Source organism: Oncorhynchus keta, chromosome 12 (genome assembly GCF_023373465.1).
Source record: "Oncorhynchus keta strain PuntledgeMale-10-30-2019 chromosome 12, Oket_V2, whole genome shotgun sequence".
NCBI lineage: Eukaryota > Metazoa > Chordata > Actinopteri > Salmoniformes > Salmonidae > Oncorhynchus > Oncorhynchus keta.
Window position 1 is genome coordinate 36,290,839 of NC_068432.1, and position 23,242 is coordinate 36,314,080.

Here is a 23,242-nt window from a genome sequence, read left to right on the forward strand (position 1 = left end):
AACAAAACAGTCACTTTTTTATTTGTCAAAACAACTACAAAATATTAATAAAGCATGACTTCAACAGACACAAAATAAAATAATGTCTCATCATCATCACATGACATTATTTCTCAAATGCATTATCAAAACACATATATCAAAACACATATTTCAAAACACATATACCAAACACATACAGTACCAGTCAAAAGTTTGGACACACCTACTCATTCAAGGGTTTTTCTTTATTTTGACTACTATCGACATAATAGTGAAGACATCAACATTATGAAATAACACATATGGAATCATGTAGTAACCAAAAAAGTGTTAAACAAATCAGAATATGTTTTATATTTGAGATTCTTCAAAGTAGCCCCCCTTTGCCTTGATGGCAGCATTGCACACTCTTGGCATTCTCTCAACCAGCATCACGAGGAATGCTTTTCCAGCAGTCTTGAAGGAGCTCCCACATATGCTGAGCACTTGTTGGCTGCCTTGCCTTCACTCTGTGGTCCAACTCATCCCACACCATTTCAACTGGGTTGAGGTCGGGTGATTGTGGAGGCCAGGTCACTCCTTATTGGTCAAATAGCCCTGACTCATTGCCTTTTTGAAAAACAAACAAGATGGGATGGCGTATCACTGCAGAATGCTGTGGTAGTCATGCTGGTTAAATGTGCCTTGAATTCTAAATAAAACACAAACATTCACCAGAAAAGCACCCGCACACCATCACAACTTCTCCTCCATGCTTCACGGTGGGAACCTCACATGCGGAGATCATCCGTTCACCTACTCTGCATCTCACAAAGACACGACGGTTGGATCCAAAAATCAGACCAAATTAGACGGATTTCCACCGGTCTAATGTCCATTGCTCGGGTTTCTTGGCCCAAGCAAGTCTCTTCTTATTATTGGTGTCCTTTAGTAGTGGTTTGTTTGCAGAAATTCAACCATGAAGGCCTGATTCACAGTTTCCTCTGAACAGTTGATGTTGAGATCTGTCTGTTACTTGAACTCTGTGAAGCATTTATTTGGGCTGAAATCTGAGGTGCAGTTAACACTAATGAATGAATCCTCTGCAGCAGAGGTAACTCTGGGTCTTCCTTTCCTGTGGCGGTCCTCATGAGAGCCAGTTTCATCATAGCGCTTGATGGTTTTTGCGACTGCAGTTGAAGAAACGTTCAAAGTTCTTGAAATTCTCCGTATTGACTGACCTTCATGTCTTAAAGTAATGATGGACTGTCATTTCTCTTTGCTTATTTGAGCTGTTCTTGCCATAATATGGACTTGGTATTTTACCAAATAGGGCTATCTTCTATATACCACCCCTTGTCACAACACAACTAATTGGCTCAAACACATTATGAAGGAAAGAAATTCCACAAATGAACCATGTTAATATTTTAATATAACAGAACACGAAACAAAAATAACAACGAGAATGTAAGAAACGAAACAGTCCTGTCAGGTGAAACAACACAAAACAGGAAACAACTACCCACCAACACAGGTGGGAACAGGCTAACTAAGTATGGTTCTCAATCAGAGACAACGATGATTGGGAACCATACCAGGCCAAACACATAGAAGTACAAAACCTAGAACAAAACCTAGAATGCCCACCCCAACTCACGGCCTGACCAAACCAAAATAGAGACATAAAAAAGGAACTAAGGTCAGGACGTGACATGACTACCTCATGAAGCTGGTTGAGAGAATGCCAAGAGTCTGCAAAGCTGTCATCAAGGCAAAGGGTGACTACTTTGAAGAATCTCAAATATAAAAGATATTTGTTTAACACTTTTTTGGTTACTACATGATTGCATATGTGTTATTTCATAGTTTCGATGTCTTCACTATTATTCTACAATGTAGAAAATAGTCAAAATAAAGAAAAACACTTGAATGAGTAGGTGTGTCCAAACTTTTGACTGGTACTGTATATCAATAATCAAAGATAAGTATTCTGAACTCTGTTCTATTTGAGCTTATTGGTTCCTTTGACTACATGAGGAGGCACAACTGTCTGCCAATTGGCCACTGTCCTGAGAATCAGATATCTGCATATGGTGTTGGTTAACACTTGGTCTTTATTCAAAACACACCCTTGTCTAGCAAGAGGACCAAGTATAAATATCTGTACAAAATTATTCCCATAACTGCATATTGATGTCCTCTCGACTCCCACACAGACACACTTACACCGTGCTGGGAAGTTGTGGATATACAGGCTAACACTGCAGAGTGGTGTGGCTGACTGGCTGCATACACCCTCAAGAAGACTTAGTGTTTCCTACTTGGATAGAGCCAGGGGTGCTGAGTCCTTGCCCTCCATGGAGCATATGAGTGAGGGGCGTTTTGGGGGGACGCATGGGGCAGAGGAAGAGGAGGAGGTGTGGGGAAGGGTGGAGGAGGAGGGTGAGGGCTTGGCCTGCCAGTCTGGGGGGAGGTAAGATGGGGAGGGTGAACGACCATTACTCTGTAGGCTACTGTTGCTCTGCAGTGGGGAGCTGGAAGTCCTGGGGGCTCGGGTCAGAGAGGATGATGAGGCGCTGGAGAGGGGCGACCTCGTACCTGCGTACCCCAAAATATCTGTGCTCATCATGAACTCCCTGGAGCCGTATGAGGGCGGGGTGGGGGCGCGGGAACCCGGGGGGCGCATGCTGTCTGCAGGGAGGCTGCGTCTGCTGGGGATGTCGTAGACCCCCATGTCTGGGCAGCCATATAGGGCCTGGGACCTGGCCTGCATCCGCAGCATCCTGTCCTTCGCCTCCATCTCCTGCCGCTCCTTAATGGAGGCCATGATGGACTTGGAGAGGTTATCGTAGCGGATCGGAGAGGCCTCCCGATGGATCAAGGTCTGTGGGGAGAGGTCCCTGTGCATCAGGGCCTGAGGGGTGAAGTCCCATAGAGAGGGGTCCCTGGGTAAAGTGTCCCTTGTCTGTGGAGATTGTCTGCTGACCCCCATGAACACGGGGCTGTAGGCATGTGAAGGGGACCCCTGCAGCACACTGCCATCGAGGCCCAGGGTCAAGAATTGGGGGTGGTAGTGAAGTGGCGGTCCCCCTCGCTGGGGCAGGTAGTTAGGGTCACCTGGGTTCACCAGGTTGCTGTAGGAGAAGCTGCTGCGGCTGGACAGGGGGTTGTGAGGGGGGAACCCGCCCGGAGACACCTGGTGGGAGATCAGACCCTCTGAGTGCAAGACCGGCAACTTGTTTCCATGTCTATAGGCGTGTTTATGGGTGAGGAAGCGGGAGTTAAGGGTGAGAGAGTTGAGCTGGTGTGGAGAGGACATGGGACCCGACTGGAAGGCTAGCTGCTGGTCCACTCTGGCCAGGATGGGTTCTGATGACAAGTAATGACCTCTACTGCTGCCCCCCTGTTGCTCTGGTGCCACCTAGATGTAACCACAACATATAACAGACCGTCAGAGAGCTCTCAAACCACAACCACGATCTGTGAAAACGGCTGCACAGCGTATCTGATGTCATTATTGCGAATGATATGACTGACCTGTTGGACAGATAAGGGGGGTGTTGGCTTGGTGGGGGACTGCGGTGCTGGCCTGAGCTGCTGCAGGATCTGCCCAGGGGGAGGGCTCAATGGTTTGGGATGAAGACTACTCTCTGGAACTGAAACACAGAGGAAAGAGGATTAATATTCACCAAAATAAATGTGAAATAAATGACAGTCGTATCTAGTGGGACTGAGCTAGTCCAGAGAGAGACAGTAATGTATGTGGAATCTAACACAAGCCTTTCATGGTATATTAAATAATGTCACCACCATGATGCAGTGTTGAGAGCAGTGGATGACCGTTTGAAGGGTTTCTGGACTGTTTCAAGTTTCTTCATGATAATTTCCTCAAGTCATCTATAATACGAGGTGCATAAATACAGGTACTGTATGCTTGTTTGTCAGATTAGTAACGTGACCCTACCCTCTAGGGCGGCTAGGTGGCTCTTCAGCAGGTTGGGGTCTGGTTTGGGGTGCAGTGGGGGTGGGGTGTTCAGGCGTTTAATATCTGGCTCGTCCATTCCGTCAGCAGACGGGCGCTGAGAGAGGAAGAGAAGGAAACACAGTTCATTATATCTGATCTGCTGATGAAGTCTAATAACGATGCTGTGTGTGTGTGTGTGTGTGTGTGTGTGTGTGTGTGTGTGTGTGTGTGTGTGTGTGTGTGTGTGTGTGTGTGTGTGTGTGTGTGTGTGTGTGTGTGTGTGTGTGTGTGTATGAATAGGGGATCTTCCCTACTGAGGGTATTTGGGGTGGACAGACTTACCTTACTTTGGAGATCATGACGCTGGACACCGTTATCCCTGACCCTAATAATTGGGATCTGTCTGTCAGTCTCTGGTTTCAGGAAAGGAGGCATGATGCGAACTGCTGATTTCTTAATGGGCCTCGCTGTATACCTGGTATGGTCCAAGCAAATAGATGAGTTAATGAGCTCCAATTTAGGGTCCGTTTACAATATATTATACTGTATATGATGTTTACATAAAACATGAAATGTTTCTTACTTTGGAGAGATGGGACTACATATGAGATACTCCAAGTTGCCACAGCAACCTAGAGTGAAAGGGTTGACCCCTCCTTGAAACTTCCCAGTAACCTGTGAAAAAGTAACCAACAATTTCCTAATTAAAGTGAGGACTCAACCTGGAGTCACCCCATTATATAGTACAGAAACATTTTATCTAGTCATTTAAAAGCATGAGTAACATGGAATGAAGTACAGCCCAGGGTTTGTCTGACCTGTTCATTGGTGGTTCGGCCCCTAGATACCAGATAGAGGTGGAACCCTGTGAGGCCCAGGACAGGAATGAAGAACAGGCCTGATACACTTATCACCACCAAGCTGGACGAAGCAGTAAAGGAGACTCAACAGCTCTCTTTAGGAAGCTTTGCAAATGAATGACCATGATCATACTGCACATACTGTATGAACACACACACACACACACACACACACACACACACACACACACACACACACACACACACACACACACACACACACACACACACACACACACACACACACACACACACACACACACACACACACACACATAGCACACAGAGCACACAGAGTGTGTGTAAGTAAGGATACGTGACAGTACAGTGCAGCTTCAACAGGTCTTCCTGATGGTGTAGAATGTAGAGCAGGCCACCGGAGAACACGCCCACCATGTGCATCGTGAGTGACAGCAGAAACAGGAAGAAGTAGCGGTAGTTCCGCCTCCCGATACAGTTGTTCACCCAGGGACAGTGGTGGTCAAAGTCCTGCATGCGATTATGACACAATGGAATACAACATTAGATAAAACATTCAATCACTGAGAATTATGACAACATATTGTAGCAGCCTACTTTACATGACTCTGTCCAACATTGTGTATCCATGCTACAAACAGTATTTTGGAGTGGTCTAGCTAGCCACTTACACATGGTATTGATAATGATTGGACAATGAAAAAACATTATCATCAGAAGTCAAATATCATACAAATTTTGATATGCACTTAGCTGTCTTAATATACCTCAGTGTACACACACAGATTGTCCCAACCCTTTTTAAATATCTCTCTCCGCTCCAGGGACAATAAAGGATTGGGGGAAAGGGATTAACCTGATTAATGTGATCCCTCTCTCACCCCTCCCCCTCTATCCCTCCATCATTCTCTCTCCCCCATCCACCATTACCCTAGAGCCACACACACATCACAGACAAACTGAATTGGTCCACCCACACAGACAGCATCGTGAAGAAGGCGCAGCAGCGCCTCTTCAACCGAGGGGGGGCTGAAGAAATACGGCTTGTCACCAAAAGCACTCACAAACTTCTACAGATGCACAATCGAGAGCATCCTGTCGGGCTGTATCACCGCCTGGTACGGCAACTGCTCCGCCCACAACCGTAAGGCTCTCCAGAGGGTAGTGAGGTCTGCACAACGCATCACCAGGGGCAAACTACCTGCCCTCCAGGACACCTAAACCACCCGATGTCACAGGAAGGCCATAAAGATCATCAAGGACAACAACCACCCGAGCCACTGCCTGTTCACCCTGCTATCATCCAGAAGGCGTGGTCAGTACAGGTGCAAAGCAGGGACCGAGAGACTGAAAAACAGCTTCTATCTCAAGGCCATCAGACTGTTAAACAGCCACCACTAACATCGAGTGCTGCCAACACACTGACTCAACTCCAGCCACTTTAATAATGGGAATTGATGGAAATTGATGTAAAATATATCACTAGCCACTTTAAACAATGCTACTTAATATAATGTTTACATACCCTACATTATTCATCTCATATGTATATGTATATACTGTACTCTATATCATCTACTGCATCTTTATGTAATACATGTATCACTAGCCACTTTAAACTATGCCACTTTGTTTACATACCCTACATTACTCATCTCATATGTATATACTGTACTCGATACCATCTACTACATCTTGCCTATGCCGTTCTGTACGATCACTCATTCATATATCTTTATGTACATATTCTTTATCCCTTTACACGTGTGTGTATAAGGTAGTAGTTGTGAAATTGTTAGGTTGGATTACTCGTTGGTTATTACTGCATTGTCGGAACTAGAAGCACAAGCATTTCGCTACACTCGCATTAACATCTGCTCACCATGTGTATGTGACAAATCAATTTGATTTGATTTGACTATTGACCCTACTCAGACCCACCCTCCCCCTCAACAACTACAGCACACCCTCCCTCCCCTCCGTCCACCTTCCCTCATCACCCTCTCCTCCACCCCTTCCTACCCTTCTCCACCAACCCTTCCTCCCCACCACCCCTTTCTCCCCCTCTCCTCTGCACCACCCCTTCCTCCCCTTCTCCACCAACCCTTCCTCCCCACCACCCCTTCTTCCCCTTCTCCACCAACCCTTCCTCCCCTTCTCCACCAACCCTTCCTCCCCACCACCCCTTCCTCCCCTTCTCCACCAACCCTTCCTCCACACCACCCCTTCCTCCCCTTCTCCACCAACCCTTCCTCCCCACCACCCCTTCCTCCCATTCTCCACCAACCCTTCCTCCACACCACCCCTTTCTCCCCTTCTCCACCAACCCTTCCTCCCCTTCTCCACCAACCCTTCCTCCCCACCACCCCTTCCTCCCATTCTCCACCAACCCTTCCTCCACACCACCCCTTCCTCCCCTTCTCCACCAACCATTCCTCGCCACCACCCTTCCTCCCCTTCTCCACCAACCCTTCCTCCCCACCACCCCTTTCTCCCCCTCTCCTCCCCACCACCCCTTCCTCTCTCTCCCCACCACCCCGTCCTCCCCCTCTCCACTACCCCTTGCTTGTTCTGTCTCCCTTTCCTCCCTCTCTCCCTTTATCACTTTCTAACCCGTCCTCCCTTTCTCCTCCTTCCCTCTCCCTCTCTCACCTCCCTCTCCCTCCCTCTCTCACCTCTCTCTCACCTCTCTCTCCCTCCCTCTCTCACCTCCCTCTCACCTCTACACAGTGGTCACAGACACTGCAGTGGGAGCATCGTGGAGGTCTGTAAAAGTGGCAGGAGGCACACCACTTCAGCCTGACCTGGACACCCTTCACATCCACATTCTTGTAGAGCGGAGCGCGGAGGTCATTGTCCTTGTCCTCGTCCTCATTAGCTGAATCACAAACACACAGCTCAACATGAACTTCAGATCAATGGCACAACACTGGGAGTGGGGTAACACTAGACATACACTACCGTTCAAAAGTTTGGGGTCATTAGAAATGTCCTTGTTTTTGAAGGAAAAGCACATTTTTGTCCATTAAAATAACATCAAATTGATCAGAAATACAATGTAGACATGGTTAATGTTGTAAATGACTATCGTAGTTGGAAACTGATTATTCTTTTATGGAATATCTACATAGGCGTACAGAGGCCCATTATCAGCAACTCCTGTGTTCCAATGTCACGTTGTGTTAGCTAATCCAAGTTTATAATTTGAAAAGGCTCATTGATCATTAGAAAATCCCTTTGCAATTATGTTAGCACAGCTGAAATGTGTTTTTCTGATTAAAGAAGCAATAAAACTGGCCCTCTTTAGACAAGTTGAGTATCTGGAGCATCAGCATTTGTCGGTTCGATGACAGACTCAAAATGGCCAGAAACAAAGCCCTTTCTTCTGAAACTCGTCAGTCTATTCTTGTTCTGAGAAATTAAGGCTATTCCATGCAAGAAATTGCCAAGGAACGGAAGATTTCGTACAACACTGTGTACTACTCCCTTCACAGAACAGCGCAAACTGGCTCTAACGAGAATAGAAAGAAGAGTGGGAGGCCCCGGTGCACAACTGAGCAAGAGGTCAAATACATTAGAGTGTCTAGTTTGAGAAACAGATGCCTCACAAGGCCTCAACTGGCAGGATTCATTCAATAGTAGCCGCAAAACACCAGTCTCAAAGTCAACAGTGAAGAGGCGACTCCGGGATGCTGGCCTTCTAGGCAGAGTTCCTCTGTCCAGTGTCTGTGTTCTTTTGCCCATCTTAATCTTTTATTTTTATTGGCAAATGGCTTTTTCATTTGTAACTCTGCCTACAAGGCCAGCATCCCAGAGTCACCTCTTCACTGTTGACGTTTGTCACGCCCTGACCGCAGAGATCTTTTTATTCTCTATGTTTGGTTGGTCAGGGTGTGACTCGGGTGGGAAACTCTATGTTCTTTATTTTGGCCGGGTATGGTTCTCAATCAGGGACAGCTGTCTATCGTTGTCTCTGATTGGGAATCATACTTGTGGGATGTTCTGTGAGGGGTGCTCTGTGTAGCCTACTGAATGTTACGTTCGTTTTCCTTTTGTTGTTTTTAGGTCTTCAGATCAAATGTATGCCGACCACCTTGGTCCGATTATTATTATTATTTTTTTAATTTTACCCCTTTTTCGTGATATCCAATTGTTTTCAGTAGCTACTATCTTGTCTCATCGCTACAACTCCCGTACGGGCTCAGGAGAGACAAAGATTGAAAGTCATGCGTCTTCCGATACACAACCCAACCAAGCTGCACTGCTTCTTAACACAGCGCCATCCAACCCGGAAGCCAGCCGCACCAATGTGTCGGAGGAAAGACCGTGCACCTGGCAACCTTGGTTAGCACGCACTGCGCCCGGCCCGCCAGAGGAGTCACTGGTGCGCGATGAGACAAGGATTTCCCTACCGGCTAAACCCTCCCTAACCCGGACGACGCTAGGCCAATTGTGCGTCGCCCCACGGACCTCCCGGTCGCGGTCAGTTACGGCAGAGCCTGGGCGCGAACTCAGAGTCTCTGGTGGCACAGCTCGCGCTGCAGGACAGCGCCCTTAACCACTGCGCCACCCGGGAGGCCGGTACGATCATTTCTACGAGCGTAACAGAACATCCCACCAAAGAAGGACCAAGCAGCTTGGACAGGACGAGTGGATGTGGGAAGAGATCCTGGACGGTAAAGGACCCTGGACGCAGGCTGGAGAATATCGCCGTCCAAAGAAAGAGATAGAGGTAGTGAAGGAGGAGCGGCGACGATATGAGGAGGCAAGCCATCGACGGAAGTCAGAGAAGCCACTCCCCCAAAAAATTGGGGGAGGGCCACAAGGGGAGGTTGGCGGAGCTAACTCACGGCAAGTAGCGTGGTACTGGTCAGGCACCGTGTTTTGCGGTAAAGTGCACGCACGGTGTCTCCAGTGCGCATGCACAGCCAGGTGCGCTCGGAGCCAGCTCTCCGCAAGTGCCACGCTAGAGTGGGGATCCAGCCAGGGCAGATTGTGCCAGCTCAGCGCTCTTGGTCTCCGGTTCGTGCCAGGGTATCCTGCGCCGGCTCTGCGCACTGTGTCTCCGGTGCGCTGTGACAGCTCAGTGAGTCCTGTGCCTGCGCTCCGCACGTGCCAGGCTAAAGTGGGCGGCAGAGTAGCCTAGTGGTTAGAGCGGTGGACTAGTAACCGGAAGGTTGCAAGTTCAAACCCCCGAGCTGACAAGGTACAAATCTGTCGTTCTGCCCCTGAACAGGCAGTTAACCCACTGTTCCTAGGCCATCATTGAAAATAAGAATTTGTTCTGAGCTAGTTAAATAAAGGTTAAAAAAAAAATTTTTTTAAATTTAAAAAGTGGGCCTCCAGCCACGAAGAGTGGTGCAAGTTATAAGCACCAGATCTCCAGTGCTCCCCCACAGCCAGGTTCGACCTGTGCCTGCGCTCTGGAGGTGCCGGGCTAAAGTGGGCATTCAGCCTGGAAGAGTGGGCCAAAGCCTTGTTCATCCACACCTTGTTCATCCTGTGCCTGCTCCACGGACGAGGCCTCCAGTTGGTCTCCCCAGCCTGGTGAGTCCTGTGCCTGCAGCGAGGGTCCCCAGTCCTGGGCATGCAGAGAGGGTCTCCAGTCCAGGGCTTTGTTTCTGGCCATTTTGAGCCTGTAATCGAATCCACAAATGCTGATGCTCCAGATACTCAACTGGTCTAAAGAAGGACAGTTTTATTGCTTCTTTAATCAGAACAACAGTTTTCAGCTGTGCTAAAATAATTGCAAAAGGGTTTTCTAACGATCAATTAGCCTTTTAAAATTATCAACTTGGATTAGCTAACACGTGCTAAATGTGCCATTGGAACACAGAAGTGATGGTTGCTGATAATGGGCCTCTGTACACCTATGTAGATATTCCATAAAGAATCAGCCGTTTCCAGCTACAATAGTCATTTACAACATTAACAATGTCTACATTGTATTTCTGATCAATATGATGTTATTTTAACGGACAGAAAATGTGCTTTTCTTTTAACAACAAGGACTTTTCTATGTGACCCCAAACTTTTGAATGGTAGTGTACATCTGGTGTAGTTTATCATTCTAATCAAGAATAAATCCAATGCACTAGCTAGTATGTTATAACTAGTAGACAATAATTCAATACAGTTGAACAACTACATGCCCACCAACTGTAATTTACAGTACTGAATAGACTTGTGCATAGTATAGTAGTTATTCACCCATGGGGAGAACGCCTGCATCCATAAAGGTTGCCATGGTGAAGTTGGCCAAGACAAGGAAGAACAGGATGGCACTGCATGGTGGTACGTAGGTTGACACTGTCACTGCCAGCCACGGGCACCTGGGACAAAGACAAGATGCAGATCAGTGGACTCACAATACACACACTTAACACTCACAGTACACACACATTACACTCACAGTACACACACATTGCACTCACAGTACACACACATTGCACTCACAGTACACACATTACACTCACAGTACACACACATTGCACTCACAGTATACACACATTACACTCACAGTATACACACATTACACTCACAGTATACACACATTACACTCACAGTATACACGCATTACACTCACAGTATACACACATTACACTCACAGTACACACACATTACACTCACAGTATACACACATTACACTCACAGTATACACACAGCACACACACAGTACACACACATTACACTCACAGTATACACACAGCACACACACAGTACACACACATTACACTCACAGTACACACACATTACACTCACAGTATACACACAGCACACACACAGTATACACACATTACACTCACAGTATACACACAGCACACACACGGTAATATACCTGGGTTGAATGTGTTCAAAGGGGCATAAATCTATAGCTCTCTGGCTCAGTGTAAGAATAAATCAACAGTCATTATCATACATATTTGGTTGCATCAGCAGGACAATGTCATTTAATACATTTATATTGTTTTACTGTCCAAAACATACACTAGTTTCCGAACTCGGCAATGCCAAATTCAGTCTGATCTCGAACTTCATGGCGTTTGCACTGCCATAAAGCAAATAAGTTTAAAACTAGAGAATTAGATTTGCTGTGAGGATTCCATGATTATATATCTACAGTGTGAGATGAAATAGAGGCTCTGTACATTAATCAGGGTTCCTGAAGGAGACACAGAGAAAAGGCACAGTGAATTACAGTATAATGATTACATTTCAGCATGAGTAACCTATGCATTATCTTCATTTTAAGAACAAATGTATTGTACAGTGGAATTGAGTTCAAAGCCATGCTGCTGTGAAGATTTTATCTTGAAAAACTTTGGGTCTCTTACATTATCATAACTGGTATTAGCATCTCCTTCCTGTGGGTATTTTATTTTTAGGGACAATAACAACAGCAGTAGTGTGGTATGCCATTGAAGTGCAGACTGTGTATTAATGACCATGAATGTAACAGTGACCGTTCAGGACCGTGATCAGTGTGAAAACAGAAACTGGACGGTTCCTCCACCCCACAAACCCAAAGCTGCAAATGTCAAGGGTCAGGATGTGACGAGGGCAGAACATGTACAGTGCATTTGGAAGGTATTCAGAACCCTTCCCCTTTTCCACATTTTGTTGCGTTAAAGCCTTATTCTAAAATTGATTAAATCGTTTTTTTCACCCTCATCAATCTACACACAATACCCCATAATGACAAAGCAAAAACAGGTTTTTAGACACTTTTGCAAATGTATAAAAATAAACATCACATTTACATAAGTATTCAGACCCTTTACTCAGTACTTTGTTGAAGCACCTTTGGCAGCGATTACAGCCTCGAGTCTTATTGGGTATGACTCTGTACTTTGTTCCATTAATCTTTCCCTCAATCCTGACTAGTCTTCCAGTCTCTATCGCTGAAAAACATCCCAACAGCATGATGCTGCCACCACCTTGCTTCACTATAGGGATGGTATTGGCCAGGTGATGAGTAATGCCTGGTTTCCTCCATGTGATGCTTGACATTCACATTACAGAGTTCAATCTTGGTTTCATTAGAGCAGAGAATATTGTTTCTCATGGTCTGAGAGTCCTTTAGGTGCCTTTTGGCAAACTCCAAATGGGCTGTCATGTGCCTTTTACTGAGGAGTGGCTTCCGTCTGGCCACTCTACCATAAAGGCCTGATTGATGGAGTGCTGCAGAAATGGTTGTCCTTCTGGAAGGTTCTCCCATCTCCAAAGAGGAACTCTGGAGCTCTGTCAGAGTGATCATCGGGTTCTTGGCCCTTCTCCTCCGATTGCTCAGTTTGGCCGGTCAGCCAGCTCTAAGAAGTCTTGGTGGTTCTAAACTTTTTCCATTTAAGAACGATGGCGGCCACAGTGTTCCTCGACCTCATGGCTGGATTTTTGCTCTGACATGCACTGTCAACTGTGGGACCTTATATAGACAGGTGGGTGCCTTTCCAAATCATGTCCAACCAATGGAATTTACCACATGTGGACTTCAATCAAGTTGTAGAGACGTCTCATGGATGATCAATGGAAACAGGATGCACCTGAGCTCAATTTCGTGTCATATAGCAAATATATTTGCAAACATATATAAAAACCTGTTTTCGCTTTGACATTATGGGGTATTATGTGTAGATTAATGAGGGACATGTTTTTATTTGATCAATTTTAGAATAAGGGTGTAACGTAACAAAATTTGGAAAAAGTTAAGGGGTCTGAATACTTTCTGAATGCACTGTATGTGTGAACTGAACTCCAATGGAATGTCTTTAGACTGACCGTGACTGTGAAACAGACAACATTTTGACCAAATTTAGAGTCGCTTTCCCAGCTCTAGCTCCAGCCCAGCGTAATGCAAGATCCCCAACCCCTACAGAACAGCCCCAGTTAGGATGAGAGTGTGGGGGAAGGTGGTTACCCCGGAAGGAATGCCTGGTAATGAAATGCCAGCTGCAATCCCAATAATCCCAGGATTATGGACTCTGGATTACAGACCACTCTGCCAGCCCACAATGGTGGCATCCTCGCATCAGACGCCAAACACACAGAACCTGCTGTCAGCGGCCAGCAGCACACATAGCCCAAAAGACCCCATTCCATGCATATAGAATAAAATAAACCATACATACTCCATCACCTATACAGCTGCAACAGACATGCCTGCCTTTAAAGACAAACAGCCTTGAAAGGCAAGTACAGTATAGTTATGTACTGGAGAAACAGCTGTGTCTGAAGATCTGTCAGAGTAATGCTCCTCTATAAGGATTTACTTAAAGGCCCAACGCAGCAGTTTTTATCTCAATATCAAATTATCTCTGGGTAGCAACTAAGTACCTTACTGTAATTGTTTTCAATTAAAATGGTCAAAAAACAAAACAAAAAAAAGAGCCCTTTAGGAAAGAGACATTTCACAAGCAAGAATTCTGCTCGGACTGTCTAGGAGTGGTCTGAGTGGGTAGGGGAAAACGGAAAACTAGACATTATTGGCAGAGATGTTTGGAACTCTCTTTCTTATTGGTCTATAAACTAATTTATCGCCTGGTGATGGCACAAGGCAGGCCAAAAATCCATTCCACCAAAACAGGCTGACATTTTAGTCGGTCTTTGCAAACAGCTCTTACACTAAAAAGGCATTATCATAATTTTCACAATTTAACAGTATTATTCCAACCTCATAGTGTGTAAATATAAAGTGGGGCATAAAAGTATTTAGTCAGCCACCAATTGCGCAAGTCCTCCCACTTAAAAAGATGAGAGAGGCCTGTAATTTTCATCATAGGTACACTTCAACTATGACAGACAAAATGAGAAGAAAAAAAATCCAGAAAATTATGGTGGAAAATAAGTATTTGGTCAATAACAAAAGTTTATCTCAATACTTTGTTATATACCCTTTGTTGGCAATGACAGAGGTCAAACGTTTTCTGTAAGTCTTCACAAGGTTTTCACACACTGTTGCTGGTATTTTGGCCCATTCCTCCATGCAGATCTCCTCTAGAGCAGTGATGTTTTGGGGCTGTTGCTGGGCAACACGGACTTTCAACTCCCTCCAAAGATTTTCTATGGGGTTGAGATCTGGACACTGGCTAGGCCACTCCAGGACCTTGAAATGCTTCTTACGAAGCCACTCCTTCGTTGCCCGGGCAGTGTGTTTGGGATCATTGTCATGCTGAATGACCCAGCCACGTTTCATATTCAATGCCCTTGCTGATGGAAGGAGGTTTTCACTCAAAATCTCACGATACATGGCCCCATTCATTCTTTCCTTTACACGGATCAGTTGTCCTGGTCCCTTTGCAGAAAAACAGCCCCAAAGCATGATGTTTCCACCCCCATGCTTCACAGTAGGTATGCTGTTCTTTGGTTGCAACTCAGCATTATTTGTCCTCCAAACACGACAAGTTGAGTTTTTACCAAAAAGTTATATTTTGGTTTCATCTGACCATATGACATTCTCCCAATCTCTTCTGGATCATCCAAATGCTCTCTAGCAAACTTCAGACGGGCCTGGACATGTACTGGCTTAAGCAGGGGGACACGCCTGGCACTGCAGGATTTGGTTCCCTGGCGGCGTAGTGTGTTACTGATGGTAGGCTTTGTTACTTTGGTCCCAGCTCTCTGCAGGTCCCCCCGTGTGGTTCTGGGATTTTTGCTCACTGTTCTTGTGATCATTTTGACCCCACGGGGTGAGATCTTGCATGGAGCCCCAGATCGAGGGAGATTATCAGTGGTCTTGTATGTCTTCCATTTCCTAATAATTGCTCCCACAGTAGATTTCTTCAAACCAAGCTGCTTACCTATTGCAGATTCAGTCTTCCCAACCTGGTGCAGGTCAACAATTTTGTTTCTGGTGTCCTTTGACAGCTCTTTGGTCTTGGCCATAGTGGAGTTTGGAGTGTGACTGTTTAAGGTTGTGGACAGGTGTCTTTTATACTGATAACAAGTTCAAACAGGTGCCATTAATACAGGTAACGAGTGGAGGACAGAGGAGCCTCTTAAAGAAGAAGTTTACAGGTCTGTGAGAGCCAGAAATCTTGCTTGTTTGTAGGCGACCAAATACTTATTTTCCACCATAATTTGCAAATAAATACATTTAAAATCCTACAATGTGATTTGCTGGATTTCTTTTCTCATTTTGTCTGTCATAGTTGAAGTGTACCTATGATGAAAATTACAGGCCTCTCATCTTTTTAAGTGGGAGAACTTGCACAATTGGTGGCTGACTAAATACTTTTTTGCCCCACTGTATATAGATGTTTTTGACTGCACTGAAACAGATGAACACCTAATTGTACTACTGAGTAAGACAGATTAATGAGGGGAACAGAACAGTAGGTTCCCAAAACTGGAGGAGGGGATTCATATCTATATCTTCTCTGAATAAACATTTCACTAAATATTGTCATGTTTGAGATGTACTTAAATTGTCATAACAGAGCTAGATTACATGGATATGTGCATTATACTGTACCTTGTACTACACAGAGTCCATACTGTACTTGTCCCAGTATATCTACAGTATACTGTACTTGTCCCAGTATATCTACAGTATACTGTACTTGCAAGTCTAGCCACCCTACAGTATAAATAGGAAATGTGGATTAAGTTGGCAGATTCAGGGGTAGCTGCCAGCTGGGCAGCACTAAATAGTAGGGATCAAGCCCAGTCAGTCTGGAGTGGTGTTCATGTGCCTGCATACCACTTTCAATGCCCTCCTATACCAGCAAGACCAATGGGTAGTGGGGAAAACAAGGAGCCAAAAAGGCAATTAGGAATAAGTATACTGGCACTGTTCCTCTTTTTAAAACAAATGATTTATCTGGTTGATTCCCCTACCATTTCACCCATCTGTCAAATAATGGATACATCACCTAAAAATACTAAATGAGCACAGTATGGAAGATAATGATATTGGATTCCAAATAAGTAGAAATCAGTCAAACTCATTTGGGATGAGTGCGGAGGGTCGGCCCACGACTGATTGTTTTCTTATCAAATGGATTATTTCTGTGGAAGCCTTTGCATGAGTGGCTCTGCTGCCTGGACCATCATTGGTTTGTGACCATCTGGAGCAACTGCACATGGAGAGTTCCTCACGCTGCAGTGTGGCCAGGCGGGTAGACAAGCCCCTGCCCTGCGCCTAATGAAACAGACAGCAGAGCTGTATTAAATCATCCAGAAGGGTAAACTACTGCTGAGACTGTCCAATCTGCACACTGCCATGCCTGAGAAGAGCCCAGCTGTTGGTCAGTGAGTCAACACCACCACTGTCGCATCGGTCAAGCAGCAAGCAGAGGAGAGCATTAGAGATTCTCACAACTACAGATCCTTTAACATTTCATGGATGTTAGACATGTTGAATAAGATATGCTCATCAGACCTATGGAAGGTACTGTATGACTTGGCTTTAGCCACAATTGATTACACTGAATGAACACATAACACTGTTATAAGATGGTTTGGAGAGACTACTTCATTGAACTATAAAAACTATGGCTTGAATATCAACGACATATTTCTATTACATATAATAATGTTGTATGTGTAGGGATCGATGTGTAGGTGGGAAAAAAACCAAAATGTTTGTTTGGGTGGGGAGGGATAGAGAGGAGTGTAATTCTATAAATATCTGACCCACTACGGGTGTGTATCACATCTGACCTCCTCCCCTCTGCACATGGTCCCATAATTAACTCAGAATGAAAGGTCAAGAAGGCTTTTACGTACAGAACTCTGCAACATCTCAGCTACATTAAATGTTGAGATTAACTGACAAATTGTTACTAGGAAACGCCCTTGACGTTACCATTTGTAAGAATCTTTGCTTGTTTGTGGTTCTACCCTTAGTAACAAACACTATAAGTGTTTAGTGATGCTTGAATGTCCAATGAATGTAGCTTTATAAAAAAAACTAGCTTTATAAAAAACTACATTAATTCTACTGCACCAACAATCAAACATACAAAATGACATTCTGCAGCTTTATCCAATGCCCTTTGGCCTTTGTATGCCTTTTGTGAATAGGATAAAAGCAGAAGTCAAATGTCCATCTCGCGTGGAGTAATTAAACAATAAGGCCAGAGGGGGGTGTGGTATATGGCCAATATACCATGGCTAAGGGGTGTTCTTATGCACAACGCAACACGGAGTGCCTGTATACAGCCCTTAGTCGTGGTATATTAGCCATATACCACAAACTCCGAGGAGCCCAATTGCCCCCTCACCCTCACCTCCCCACCCCTTGGCTGAACCAAGGTTGATTTTATGACGGGAGACAACCAATGTCCCTTTTCCTCAGTGGTACTAAGGTGGGCTTGTATTTGGTCAAGACACTGGCAGGAGCTGTCATCTGTCCATCCCTGCTTTTAAGGGAACTAAAAAACAAAAAAATGTATTAAATTGTTTTTCCCATCATCTATCTACTCACAATACCATAATGACAAAGCAGAAACAGGTTTTAAGAAATGTTTGCTAATTTATAAAAAATAAAAACGGGTATATCACATTTACATAAGTATTCAGACTCTTTACTCAGTACTTTGTTGAAGCACCTTTGGCAGCAATTATAGCCTTGAGTCTTCTTGGGTATGATGCACTCTGGAGCAGGTTTTTATCAAGGATTTCTCTGTACTTTGCCCCGTTATTCTTTGCCTAAATCCTGACTAGTCTCCCAGTCCCTGCCGCTGAAAACATCCCCACAGCATGTTGCTGCCACCACCATGTTTCACTTTAGGGATGGTGCCAGGTTTCTTCCAGATGTGACGCTTGGCATTCAGGCCAAAGAGTTCAATCTTGGTTTCATCAAACCAGAGAACCTTGTTTCTCATAGTCTGAGAGTCTTTAGGGGCCTTTTGGGCACATAACAGCAAGTGGGCTGTTATGTGCCTATTACTGAGGAGTGGCTTCCGTCTGGCCACTCTACCATAAAGGCCTGATTGGTGGAGTGCTGCACCAATCAGTCCTTCTGAAAGGTTCTCCCATCTCCACAGAGGAACTCCAAAGCTCTGTCAGAGTGACCATCGGGTTCTTGGTCACCTCCCTGACCAAGGCCCTCCTCCCCCGATTGCTCAGTTTGGCTGGGCGGCCAGCTTTAGGAAGAGTCTTGGTGGTTCCGAACTTCATCCATTTAAGAATGATGGAGGCCACTGTGTTCTTGGGGACCATCAATACCGCGGACATTTTTTGGTACCCTTCACCAGTTCTGTGCCTCGACACAATCCTGTCTCTGAGCTTTAAGGACAATTCCTTCAACCTCACGGCTTGGTTTTTGCTCTGACATGCACTGTTAACTGTGGGACCTTATATAGACAGGTGTGTGCCTTTCCAAATCATGTCCAATCAATTGAATTTACCCCAGTTGGACTCTCAGAGCAAACGGTCTGAATACTTACTTAAATAAGGTACTTTTGTTTTTTATCCTTAATACATTTACAAACATTTATAAAAACCTGTTTTCACTTTGTCATTATGGGGTATTGTGTGTAGATTGTTGAGGATTTTTTATATCCATTTTAGAATAAGGCTGTAATGTAACAAAATGTGTAAAAAGTGAATGGGTCTGAATACTTTCTGTTGACACTATGCTTTATTATAGTGAAATCTCTCACTGGGAACGTTTTCAGAAAGTTATATTCTCTCTTGTTGGTGATCTTCAATCTTCAGAGAAATATGCAATAATAACCACAGAGTTTAAGAGCATTGGGCCGGCCAGTAACCGAAAGGTCACTGGTTCGAATCCCAATCCGGCAAGTTGGAAAAAACCTGCCGTTCGCCCTTGAGCAAGGCAGTTAACCCCAAACATCTGCTCCCGGGCAATAATGACATAAATTAAGGCAGCCCGCCCGCACCGCTTTTGATTTACATTTGATTGAGATGTCAACTAAAGTGATTTCAATGTTAAATCAACCAAAAATTGCACCCTGTCATTGGATTTAAGATAGGTGAAAAATATTCAATTCCCCTACGTTGATGACTTTTAGCAAATCCAATCAGTTTTCAGGGTTGTACATGGAACCAAAAAATGTTCTCCTATGAGGACAACCGAAGAACCCTTTTGAAATCCTTTTTTCTAAGGGTGTAGGTACCTCAATTACCTCGTACCCCTACACAGATCGCCTGAGTACTGGTACTCCCTGTATATAGCCATGTTATTTTTTACTCGTTATTCGTTTTCACATATGCTAGAGCACTGGTATTTAAAATATGGGGTTGCGGGAGGGAACCAAACATTAAGAGTAGTTTCTTTTATGGGACAATACACAAATGTTTTTTTATTGAGTAAATGTATTTATTGGTTCCCTTTATTTTGATAAGAGAGATGAAAGTGTAATTTGAGCTTGTGTCATTAGATTTGTGGTGGGATAGGAATCCCAGAAATGATTGTGAAAGAAATGGGTCCACGCTGAATTTTTTTGAATATCACTGTGCTAGAGGACCCAATTGAAACTTTGCTTGAAAAACAACAGAGGAGGAAACTTGGACATATCTGGCTACAGGGGTCAGGGTTCAGTGGACTTAGTTAACAGCTGTTATGGTATTAGGTCTACTCACCAAGTCTCTACTAGCAATCTAGGGGATAATGTTGGCAGTGATCCTCACATTACTAAAAGGTAGTTTTGAGAATACAAGGGATTCATTCGGGTACCCGTTTTGCTCTAAACTGACCCAGTCTGACTTCTAGGAAATATACCTGACTCTAAGTTCTCAGCATCATTGCACTCTGGAAGAAGTTAACATAGTTTTTATACCAAATTCAAATAGCCTACAGTAGCTCAGATTAAGAGGATCAACATGATATTAGGCAATGAAATGTAAAGTACTACTTAAGTCTTTTTTTGAGGGTTCTTGTACTTTACAATTTATATTTTGGACAATTTATACGCTATATATACAAATGCATGTTTCTGTTTCAGCCACACCTGTTGCTGACAGGTGTATAAAATCGAGCACACCGCCATGCAATCTCCTTAGACAAACATTGTCAGTACAATAGCCTTACTGAAGAGCTCAGTGACTTTCAACGTGGCACTGTCATAGGATGTGACCTTTCCAACAAGTCAGTTCGTCAAATTACTGCCCTGCAAGAGCTGCCCCGGTCAACTGTAAGTGCTGTGAAGTGTGAAGTGGAAACATCCAGGAGCAACAACGGCTCAGCCGCGAAATGGTAGGGCACACAAGCTCACAGAATGGGACAGCTGAGTGCTGAAGTGTGTAGCGCGTAAAAAATCGTCTGTCCTCAGTTGCAGCCCTCACCACCGAGTTCCAAACTGCCTCTGGAAGCAACGTCAGCACAAGAACTGTTTCGGTCATGAAATGGGTTTCCATGGCTGAGCAGCCGCACACAACCTTAGATCACCATGCGCAATGCCAAGCATCGGCTGGAGTGGTGTAAAGCTCGCCGCAATTGGACTCTGGAGCAGTGGAAACGTGTTCTCTGGAGTGACGAATCACGCTTCACCATCTGGCAGTCCGACGATGAATCTGGGTTTGGTGGATGCCAGAACACTGCCAGTGAAGAGAAGTCTTAACGCTAAATGACACAATGGTATTTTAGACGATTCTGTGGTTCCAACTTTGTGGCAACAGTTTGTGGAAGGCCCTTTCCTTTATCAGCATGACAATGTCCTGTGCACAAAGCAATGTCCATACAGAAATGGTTTATCGACATTGGCATGGAAGAACTTGACTGGCCTGCACAGAGCCCTGACCTCAACCCCATCTAACAACTTTTTGGTGAATTGGAACGCCGACTGCGAGCCAGGCCTAATGGCCTAACATTAGTGCCCGACCTCACTAAAGCGCTTGTGGCTGCAGCAATGTTCCCACATCTAGTGTAAAGCCTTCCCAGAAGAGGCAGTTATAGCAGCAAAGGGGGCACCAACTCCATATTAATGCCCATGATGTTGAAATGAGATGTTCGACGAGCAGTGTCCACATCTTTTTGGTCAAGTAGTGTACTTTTACTTCATTACATTCCTAAAAATAATAATGTACTTTTTACTCCATACATTTTCCCTGACACCCAAAAGTTACACTTTGAATGTTGGCTGTACAAGAAAATGGTCCAATTCACACATTTATCAAGAGAACATCCCTCCCTGGTCATCCCTACTGCCTCTGATCTGGCTGACTTACTAAACTCACATGACTCTTTGGTCAATTATGTCTGAGTGTTGGAGTGTGCCCCTGGTTATATGTAAACAAATAAAATACGAGAAAATAGTGCCTTCAGGCTTGCTTAATATAAAGAATTAGAAATTATATATACTTTTACTTTGATACTTATGTATATTTTACCAATTACATTTTCTTTTGATACTTAGGTATATTTAAAACCAAATACTTTTAGACTTTTACTCAAGTAGTATTTTACTGGGTGACTTTTCAGTCTTACTTGAGTCATTTTCTATTTAAGGTATCTTTACTTTTATTCAAGTTATGACAAATGGGTAATTTTTCCACCACTGGTAACTACTAATGGACAGCTTTGGGTACAGTATTGCTGAACTGTTTTATGAATAATATTGCATATTGATATGCAAATAAAATTACACCAGATTTCTTTTTTAGTAAATTGCTTATTCTCACCGACAAAAATTGTGTCATCGTTACACTTCTGTCCGATTGAACGCTACAAAAACACTGGGGAATGTTCTAAATTCCGAATGTGAATGTGTAAAATGTTTATACTAGTTTGCATAGTGCGTGAGCAACATAACCTATTTTATCACAATATTTCCCTGTAGAAAGCTACAGTTTGGAGTAAACGTGCATGCTCATTGCCTTATCCATTGAATTCTCTTTAAATCTCCAGACCACTTCATGTATGGAATAGTATACTGTAGTTTCGAAAGGGTAGGCCTACATTCGTGTCTGTTTTTAACTACCTTTCCTGAAGGAGACATAGTGGTCAACTTACGTAAATACGAAGAATAAAGTGGTGGACCCAACGAGGAGTACGGCAGCGGTGGACACTGGAATAAACGCGCTGGCTTTAATTCTCTCATCGCCGCTGGTGGGCATTCTGTAGCCTACTTTCCACAAACATCAGCAGTTTATTCTAACGAAACGATTACACCAATATAAAATAATGATCCACGATACGATGTATTCCCACTCTTCTATGTCCTGATCTCTGTCCTGGTTTTCGATGGATCAAATGCAAACGAATGCATGGTGGAAAAAGTCCAATGAACTGTGACCGTCTTGGAAATCCCACAGTCCCGACTGGTCCCGAAAAACTTAGCGAAGCCGCGCAGCTTACTGGTCAGGGCTCTGTTTGTGGGGGTTTCGCCGGGCGGAAGAATGAATTACGTAAACTACACTATAGCAGGCTAGACCACGTTGTGCTGTATGTTAACCAAAAAAATACAACAATTATTTCATTTCATATTAATTACATTTTTTAATCATACTCTTGATTAAAAATGTAATTTGCTTTACCATGGAAATGCATTTGTGTCATTAGAACAATAATGGA

At 44.3% G+C, this 23,242-nt stretch overlaps 1 protein-coding gene across 2 annotated transcripts; it reads right to left on the reverse strand.

Moving 5' to 3' along the window:
* On the reverse strand, positions 1 to 22,988 carry LOC118391598 (palmitoyltransferase ZDHHC8B-like). 2 transcript variants are annotated; one of them, XM_052458148.1, is made up of 10 exons: positions 22,682 to 22,988; positions 10,978 to 11,099; positions 7,488 to 7,645; positions 5,105 to 5,277; positions 4,747 to 4,849; positions 4,512 to 4,603; positions 4,271 to 4,403; positions 3,929 to 4,043; positions 3,502 to 3,620; positions 1 to 3,385 (listed from the first exon to the last, which is right to left on the reverse strand). In XM_052458148.1, the coding sequence occupies exons 1-10, from the start codon at positions 22,783 to 22,785 to the stop codon at positions 2,282 to 2,284; spliced, it is 2,223 nt and encodes a 740-aa protein (XP_052314108.1). In that variant the 5' UTR covers positions 22,786 to 22,988; the 3' UTR covers positions 1 to 2,281. The 2 variants fall into 2 exon arrangements, with proteins under 2 accessions (XP_052314108.1, XP_052314109.1); XM_052458149.1 differs by lacking the exon at positions 22,682 to 22,988 and adding an exon at positions 10,258 to 10,403 and having other exon boundaries at positions 10,978 to 12,405.
* Positions 22,989 to 23,242: the final 254 nt, after the last annotated feature.